At 35.8% G+C, this 9,398-nt stretch overlaps 1 protein-coding gene across 1 annotated transcript; it reads right to left on the bottom strand.

Annotated features, from left to right (window-relative positions):
* Positions 1-1,535: 1,535 nt before the first annotated feature.
* On the bottom strand, positions 1,536-2,852 carry LOC128984183 (uncharacterized). The gene has a single exon (XM_054403478.1). It carries the CDS (start codon positions 2,850-2,852, stop codon positions 1,536-1,538), a length of 1,317 nt encoding a protein of 438 aa, XP_054259453.1.
* Positions 2,853-9,398: the final 6,546 nt, after the last annotated feature.

Raw genomic sequence — 9,398 nt, 5'->3', positions numbered from 1 at the left:
CTCATCAGTGATTTTTCAATGACCATATCTGGCCATGTACCAAACCAGTATCGAGCAGAACGTCGAATCCTGAAAACCCCATCTTGAGAAAAGCGTTCAAAATCTTCTTTTTTCATCTTCAGTGGGAGCTCAATCATTGTTTGAAGGTATAGATGAGCACTTTTCGCATATAAGTGATGACCTGCAGCATGAAAAAAGGTAATATGCTAATAACAGTATTCAAATGTAGATCAAAATCTCCAGTTCTTTCAGCTTTAATAAATTATATTACAAGGATAACCATGTTCATATGCTGAATCCAAAGCTTAGCTGTCCTACTGGCCTCAGATTCATTCTTGCAGGTCACAAGAACTTGTTCCACTATATTACTTACTGATTCCAAAGTGAAAATTTCATCTGGTGACATTTCATTTGTTATCAGTTTTTCTGAGTTTGTTATTACAGAGTCTAGGACCTGATTTGTCAGATTAGGAGACTTGTCTATTAGACATTTAAAGAGAGCAACCTAACATACATAAAAAAACATGCCCTGAAATCAAATGAGGAACAGTAGCTTTGGCATACACAATTCCCCAAAGTTCTTCAATGCCACTTCCTTTCATGATACTTCCAATACAACCCAGAAAACTCATGAGTAAATGAAAACCTCCAAGTCTAACAATGACAGAAGACAAAAGGTTGTCATTCTCTGCTCCCTCAACCACTTCGCAAGCCTTAATGAAAAGCGGTTGATCAAAGGTAACTATACAGCATGAGTTTCTTTTCTTGCACTCAGAAGCAGCGTCCGTCAAAGCTGAGTTTATTGTTGTCATGTTACTTGCATCTAGATTTATGAACGGTACTGGAATGATTTTTGATGTATGATAGCTTCCAGATTCTTTCATGGCTTCCTGCATGTATCCATTCCAGAAAGGGAGACACTTTGTGGAGTTTATCCAGCTTGTGGAGAATCCAGCAATCCAGTGGAGGTTCAACTTAAACCCATTTCTTATCACATCAACGTCGTAACTTGATACATCGATTGATTTAATTTCTAAGTTCTGAACCCCAAGCCTGGGTGATTTCTTGTAGTGCCATTATATAGGTATAGCATTTATAATGTGATTAATATTCTTCTTAGTATCACGAATGAGAGGAGGGGAAGTTACAAAAGCATTAGCTGGCGTTACACACTTGATTCCACCAAGTATATGGATTGTTCCATGTCCATCGTTCTAGTGTTCACATCCGCATTATCGAAAACAAATTGTGTAAAGGCATTTTCAGTTATTTCTGGTTGCACAATGTCATTTGCTGCATTTAAGTATGCCACTGTTTCATTGTATGAAGCACAGAGTATAGTGAATCCGTGGATTAGTTTAATTATGTTTGGTTTTCCTGCTTTAAATTAAGTTTTAAGTTAATAAATGTAGAATAAATAAAGAGTTAAAATTGTATCAACTTTCTTTCTTTAGTATTAGTTTATTTACAATCAATTATTTCCATGGAAACCAAAAATAAAAACCAGCTGTGTCAGCACACTCCCACATCATTAGTTAGTTGTTCTGGGCCCCTTTTTTCTTTCCGGAATTCACGTCAGAGACTTCAATGGGATACAACAAGTTAATAGGTCTGGTGATGTATTTCCCAGATCCTAACTTTAATTTGGCACTTTTTACGTTTCCATCAGCACTGACGTTAAGGACTTCTATTTTCCCAAGTCGCCATGTCCCTCTGGGTAATGTGTCGTGAACATGAACTACATCACCAACTTGTGGATGTTGGGTTGACAGAATTCTTCCTTGTTTGATATTATGTTGAGTTCTCTCCCTTAAACTCAACAGATAGTCTTTCTTCCAAATCTTCCAAAAGCTATTTAAGTTGTTGGTTCCCTTTTTCCACATCTTTAATAAGTCCGATTCAGTCACTTTAGAAATAAACTCCATGTCGTTTTCTTGACATTCATTCAAACTATTTACAAAACCATTTTTTCCATGGAAGTTAAGGAAGTGGCCAGGAGTTATAATAAAGTCAGTCAAACTTTGATCTGAGAAAGATACATAAACTAGTGGTCTTGAGTTGACAACAGCTTCTATTTCAATCATCACAGTGTCGAGTTGTGATTTAGTCAGAGTAACTGAACCAATACTCTTTCTTAAACATCTCTTTATCAAAGATATCAACCTCTCGTGCATTCCTCCCATCCAAGGTGCAAACTCTGGGATGTAAGTAAATTCGATGTGGTTTTCACTTACATAAGACAGTAATTCTGGTGTATCGAGATGTTCAACAAACATATCATTCAAGAACGAGGAAGCCTTCTTAAACTGAGTAGCGTTGTCCAAGTAAATCTTCCTCGGAGTACCTCTTCTTCCCACAAACCTCCTGAGAGATAGTAAGAATTCTTCTGACGACAAGTTATTGGTGATCTCTAAATGAACAGCTCTCGTGACTAAACAAGTGAATATGCAACCGTAAACTTTTGAAACTTCAACTCTAGAAGCTTGAAAGGATTTAATGTAGAGAGGGCCAAAGTAGTCAAGTCCTGTAAATTGGAAAGGTATACTTTCAGTCACCCGTTCTGTTGGAAGCGAGGGTATTTGGGGCAGCTTGTATGGTCCACCTTCGTATTTTAAACATTTCAAACATTTTCGCAAAGCTCTGTTGACTTCAGCTCTGCCATGGATTATCCAGAAGGATTTCCGAAGTTCCGAGAGAGTTTGTTGCACTCCCATGTGAAAAATCTTACGGTGACACTCTTCTATGAGCAGTTGAGTAAATAAATCGTTCTTTGGTAGAAGTATAGGGAACTTGCAATATTCTTCAAGGTCTGCATTTGAGATCCTACCCTTACATCTGATAAGTCCATTCATATCAACGAATAGGCCAAGTTGATTCTGCAATCTATCATACCTACCATCTCTTATATTACTTAGTGTTTCACTAAAACAAGTGTTTTGAACATGTTTGATCCACGATAAACGAGCATCTTTGAGTTCTTCAGATGTAGGAATAACATGATTTGGTTGTTTATTCCGTCTGCATCCACTTATAAACCTTTTACAAAAAACTGTTGTCAAAATCAGTTTCGAAAGTAATGAAAACCTTTGTATATCTATGCCAAAAGGACTAGTTTCACTCACGTCTTCGGTCTTTGTAGTCAAGGTGACGACGTTTTCTTCAATAGTTTCAACCATATCGTCTTCAGTTAATGGCTTGTTAAAATCAGAAGACCAATCCGGCCACAAGTCTTGACTACAAGACAGCCATTGTGGACCTGACCACCATTCATTGCAGTGTTTCAGATTATCCACCATTTTACCTCGAGTCGCCATATCAGCTGGATTTTCGTTAGTAGGAACGTATCTAAATTGCGTCTCGGTGTTGGTTTTGATCTCCATTACTCTTCTCTCCACAAACTTAGGAAGCAGCTTTGTTGTGCTAATCCAACGTAACACGCATTGTGAATCAGTCCACAGTATCTTATTTACAACAGGAAATTTTAAGGATTCTTCCACAAAACGTAATGCTCTTGTTCCAATCAACACTCCTAAAAGTTCGAGTCTTGGAAGGGTAATTTTCGGCTTTGACTTTGGGGTTAAATGGCTTTTACAAAACATGAGAGTCACTTTGACAGTCTCCTTACTAATTAATTTGATATACACAGCACACGAATATACATCCTTTGATGCATCCGTAAAACAATGGAGCTCTACATGATCTGCTCGTAATCCTGCGAATCGAGGAATAGAAACTTCAGTTACTTTAATAATATCATCACATATAATATTCCATTCCCTACATTTAGGCTCATCTAGTAATTCGTCCCAATCCAAATTGTCTTCCCACAACTGTTTGAGAAAGATTTTAGCCTTCAGTGTTACAGGGGATAATAACCCTAAGGGATCAAAAACGGATGATATAGTACTTAAAACTTGTCTTTTTGAAATAGGTTTGTTTCTGTCATTGTTAACAGGTTTTATGTGAAGATTGTCAAGATTGGTGTTCCATCTTAATCCAAGAACATTAACATCAGTAGGATTCTCAGTTGTAGTTTTTTCCATTGGTATTTGTGTCATTAGTGTCTTTGAGTTTGAAGACCAACATCTAAGGTTCATGTTAATATCAGAGAACAAACTAGAAGCAGTTGTAAATAGTGTTGTGGCCTCTTGATCTGTGTCACATCCGGTAACCACATTATCAACATAAAATGAAGACTTCAACCTTTCATTAAGATTATCAAGTTCACAATTTGACAAATGATGAAAAACAGTAGCACTGAGTAAAAATGGACTGGATATGATTCCAAACGGAACCCTACAAAATCGATACTCCTCAATATTATCCTTAGTAGGTGCTGACAAAGGATCTTTGAGCCACAGAAATCTAGTTACATCTCTATCTGGAGTTTGAAGATTTATTTGAAGGAATGCTTTCTCAATATCAGCAATAATTCCAATAGCATTCATTCTAAAACGTAAAAGTAAATTACATAGGTTTTCCAAAATTACAGGTCCACGGTAAAGACAATCATTAAGACTATTGTTGCCTTTTCTGGTTTTGGCTGACGCGTCATACACTATCCTAAGTTTAGTTGAGGTTTTCGACTCAGTGATAATAGGGTGATGAGGTATATAGTGAAGGACTCCATCGTTTCTGTCTGAAAAACTCACTCGTTCGATTATACCGTCTTTCAATTGGGTTTGAATTACCGAGTCGTATTCACATAGAAGATTATGTTTGTCTGAAAGTCTATCTGTTAAAGATTTCAAACGACCGAGAGAAAGATTGTAGTTTGTGGGTAAATTTGGAGGATAATCTTTCCAAGGCCAGGAAACTGAATAACGACCATTCTCAAATTTAACAGTCTCATTAAATTTAATCAATGCGATGTCATCATCTTTCACGTGAGGGTCATCCTTAATACCAATAGTCTCTAATTGCCACAAGTTTTTGATGTCGTCACCTTCACAAATATTGATATCTGGCTTTAAAGTTTGTGGTGACCTAGGAAATAAGTTGTTGGGTTTTACTAGAGTAAGAAAAGATGACTCGTACATCAGAGGGAAATGATCATTGTTATCGTTATGCCTACCAGTTACGATCCAACCAAATTTGCTATTCACTAAGAATAAGCCTGGTGAAATTTCTATCTTCTGACCCTGAATGATATCAAAATAATAATCGTTCCCTATTAATAGATCAATATTTTGTGAAGTAAACTGGCCGTCTGCTAACTTTAATTTGGGATAGGAGGAAGCAATTGTATTTAAGTTGATATTGGTACTAGAAACTACCTTCCCAGTGATATGTGGAACAATGTTTACTATAATATCCATACATGTGTCATCGTTCAGCAGTAATCGAACATCTGTTACTTGAGTCTCAACAGTTTTAGATTCACGGTCGCCGAACGTAAATAAAGACAATGATTGACAATATTTACTATTCAAACTCAGTTTAGAAGCCAAACCTTTGGACACATAAGACCTCTGACTACCACTATCAAAAAGAACACCACAACGCGTTTCTTGTTTAGTATCAGCATTACGCAAAGTAATAGTTGCAGTTTGAAGAATAACACTCTCCGACATAGAAATTAAAGCAGACTCTTCGGTATTTATAGGTACCTTGCTCTGGTTGAAGTTACTTGCAGGCAAAGCTTTGGCATGATTAGTTGATCGGGTGTCTACTTTGATGGTGTTTCTAGAAATTTGGTCTGTAGGAAACTGTTTGGTACATAAGCTTCTATTGTGATTATTCTGCTGTTTACAGTAAACACACCTTTTATGTGATTTACAAAATTTCACAGTGTGTCCCTTACTTAAACATACGTAGCACCTACCTTGAATTGCTTTCTTACGTGCCTCAGCAGATTGATATTTTGTACATTGGTCATTCCAATGTGTTCCTTCACAAAAAATACAATTTAATTTATCGTTTCCCACGAGTGAGTGGGTAGTTGTCAACCTCTTAGTGTCCGCCTGTGGATTGGGAACAGTAACAAAACTATTAGAGTAAGATGAAGTGCTAGGTGTTGAGGTCGTCAGTTGCTCTGCTTTCTCCCGAATCGAAATTAAGTTATTTACAAATTTGCACAAAGTTTTAACATCCAATTCCCCAGAAATATTCATTTCTTCAACTTTCAAAACAATTTCATAGGGCAGCTTACTGAAAATTTGAGAAACAAAGTAGTTAGAAGTAACGTCTTCACCTAAGGCTTGAAGACAACGCATATGTTTCTCAATAAAGCCCTATATCTTTAATGATTATTATGTTATGTTTTGATATGAAAACAGTCGGTAACGTATACTGGCTTTCATGGAACATATTGATTATTGGATTTTTAAAAGTTTTAGGTACCTATAGATTATCAATCAATAAAAAATATATTTTTTTGTAATTTGTTAATTTAGAATAGTCCGACAGCCAAACAGGGGATTTCCCTTGAACCTTGTTTTGTTCTATTAAGTTTTTTTTTATTGTTGATATTTAATTTTGGTAGTATTTAGATGCAGAAAATAGCGGGTACTTATAAAGTACCTTTGGGTAACTTCTAGAATTTGAGATAATAATTGTCCATATTAATAAATAATTCGATTGATTTAAAACATGGTAAATAAGCTATAAACTACGTGTTCTTAACCCGAATATAATGAAATTTGGTATGAAATCTCGTTATAATGTTACTGATAAATTTACCAGATAATAGCCATATCAGGTGAGCCGTTTCAAAATGGCGGCGGAAAACTATGTTTTACCTCTAAAAATACATGTTTTGCCCAGTAAAAAAAACTTGGTATGCGACCTTGTTCTATGTTACCTCCAAGCAAACAAAATATAAGTTTGGCCAATTTAAACATGAGCTTCTTTAAGTTACTAGAAGAAAAAAAAAATACTAAAAACTATTTAGTTCTTGTAAAATTGTAACTTATATAATACATGTAAGAATTGAACGAATAGCTATTCCGCTTATTTTAAAAATATATTTTTAATAAAATGTTAGTAAGCTTGATAACTTTGATCATTCTACTTTGTCTAGGTCTTAACTGTCGTCTTCAGTTTGTCTATTTCCATTCAAACAGGTTTTATGTCCACAATGGCAAAATACTGTGCAAGCTAAGCCTGAGCTCACGCAACTACATCTTTTTGTACGACACGGCGTTTCACTATCGCACTAACATTTTATTAGCTTCAGAATTTCTTTTGGAGCTAATGCAACATTTTCCGGCACACCTATGGGCCTAAGTACTTTATTGATATTGTCTTTGTGATAACCAAATTCTTCAGGGTCTATCGAAAGAGGTTGACTCAAAGCATTCTTCCAGATTATGGTTTGAAGGTGTGCACGTTTCACGTTTTCCATGAAAGCTTCATTTGTAGGTGGCAGTGAACACAGTCGTGGAGGTTGCGAACAACTATTACGGCCCATCTTAGTGGACCGCGCCTTGACTCGCGCTTCTGAAGTCAAATCAAATCAAATCAAATCATTTATATAAACAATGCATAGACAAAAGTCACAAATGTCAAAATAAAAGTCAAAAAGGAAAAGAATACAATTTCAATGTAAATAAAACAATAAGTAGTATTACCTCTTAGTGTACAAACCTGGGCTCAACTTAGATCACTCAAAATGTAGTTTTCCAAATTGTTATGCCGAATCGGTTAAATCTGAAACTTTTGATGAATACGGTCTTTTTTTAACTAGCCAATTCTTCAAAAATATTTTGAATTTAGTGCCTTCTAATTCCTTTATATTGTGGTTGAAATAAATTAACCCCATCACAAAAGGACTTCGGCCAGTTTTGTTCAAATTCCTCCTCACACGGTGGAAATCATCCTTTCGTCTCGTTTCGTACCTGTGGATTTGACTATTTTTATTTTTGTGCTTTACATCATTTTTCACAAGCATAATTAATTGATAAATGTATAGTCCATACAAAGTGAGGAGATTTAAATTAACAAAAATATCTTTACAAGACCTTTTGTACCATACTTTGGCTATCAGTCTGATTGCTCTTTTCTGGAGAACAAAAAATGTATGTAAATTACAGTCGGGAGAACTTCCCCAGAAAATAAGGCCATAAGACAAGAAAGGAAATATGACACCAAAATAAATTCTTTTTAACGTATCTGTATCTAAATAAAAAGATATTCTTCTGAGGAGGCTGATTCCACTTAAAAGTCTAGATCTTATATGAGATATATGATTCTTAAAAGTTAAGGTCTGATCTATATATAAACCCAAAAACTTACAGCACTCTTTACTTTCAAAGATCACATCATCCTTAACTAAATCTATTAGAGGAATGCCCGTACTACTCAATCCGAAAACTACAATTTCTGTCTTATCAAGGTTGACTTTGAAATTAATATTTTCAAAATATGAGCTGGATTTATGTACAAATTCTGCCATGCCCTGCTTGAGTTTATCAAAGGACTGAGCCCTGACGTGTCGTCAGCATACATACTAATTTCAACGTTATTGATAGCAGGAAAATTACTAACATAGATATTATACAGATGAGGGCCCAAAATGGACTCCTGAAACAACATGTTTTTGTTCTGACATGACAATGTCCAATGAACAACCATTGTCATAAAAAATCTCGGTATACTGAATATGATTGTTTAAAAAGCTGCTAATCAACAATGTCAGCCAAGAAGGGAGGCCAATCTCAACTAACCTATTGACAAGGATTGCATGGTTGACCCTGTCAAAGGCTTTAGAGAGATCCAAACACACCCCAGCCACTTTACAACCACTATCCAACTTGTTGAAGGCAGTGTGGACAAATTCTGCAGCAGCTGAGGTAGTACTCCTACTCTCTCTAAAGCCGTGTTGGCATTCAGGTATTATGTCATGTTCAATAGTGAACTTTTTTAGGTGCTTAAGCATGAGTTTCTCCACAACCTTACTGAAAGTGGATGTCAAAGAGATGAGCCGATAATTGGAAGCATTATCTTTCGGACCCCTCTTGTGCAATGGTTTTACAACAGTTAGTTTTAAAACATCGGGGAAAATACCACTAGCAACTGTATATTGTAACAAATGACACAAAATAGGAGCAAGTTCATATTTACAATCTTTCAAAAGCTTTGGAGAAAAGTCATCCCATCCACAAGATAGTTTGTTATTAAGGCCGTTGATCAGCTGCAACGTTTCATCCAAGGTTACCACAGGGCACATAGGAGTCTCATTCCTACTATTTTGTTTCAACATAGATGTGATTTGGCCTTTAGAACAACCCTCAAATGGGTTTACAAAAAAATCATTGAAAAAGTTACTTACACATACAGGGCTATTTACAACAACATTTTCCTTATCTTTCAGAGAAATATTTACAAACTCATTTTTACTTACATTTGTCAACCTGAGATTATTGACCAGAGCCCAATCAAAGTGGTCAAACATTTAG

This window comes from Macrosteles quadrilineatus, unplaced genomic scaffold (assembly GCF_028750875.1).
Source record: "Macrosteles quadrilineatus isolate MER2022 unplaced genomic scaffold, UCM_ALF_1.0 Scaffold_2__2_contigs__length_208266976, whole genome shotgun sequence".
In the NCBI taxonomy this organism is placed as follows: Eukaryota; Metazoa; Arthropoda; class Insecta; order Hemiptera; family Cicadellidae; genus Macrosteles; species Macrosteles quadrilineatus.
Note: the sequence above shows the minus strand (reverse complement) of the source record. Positions and strands in the feature narration are given on the sequence as shown.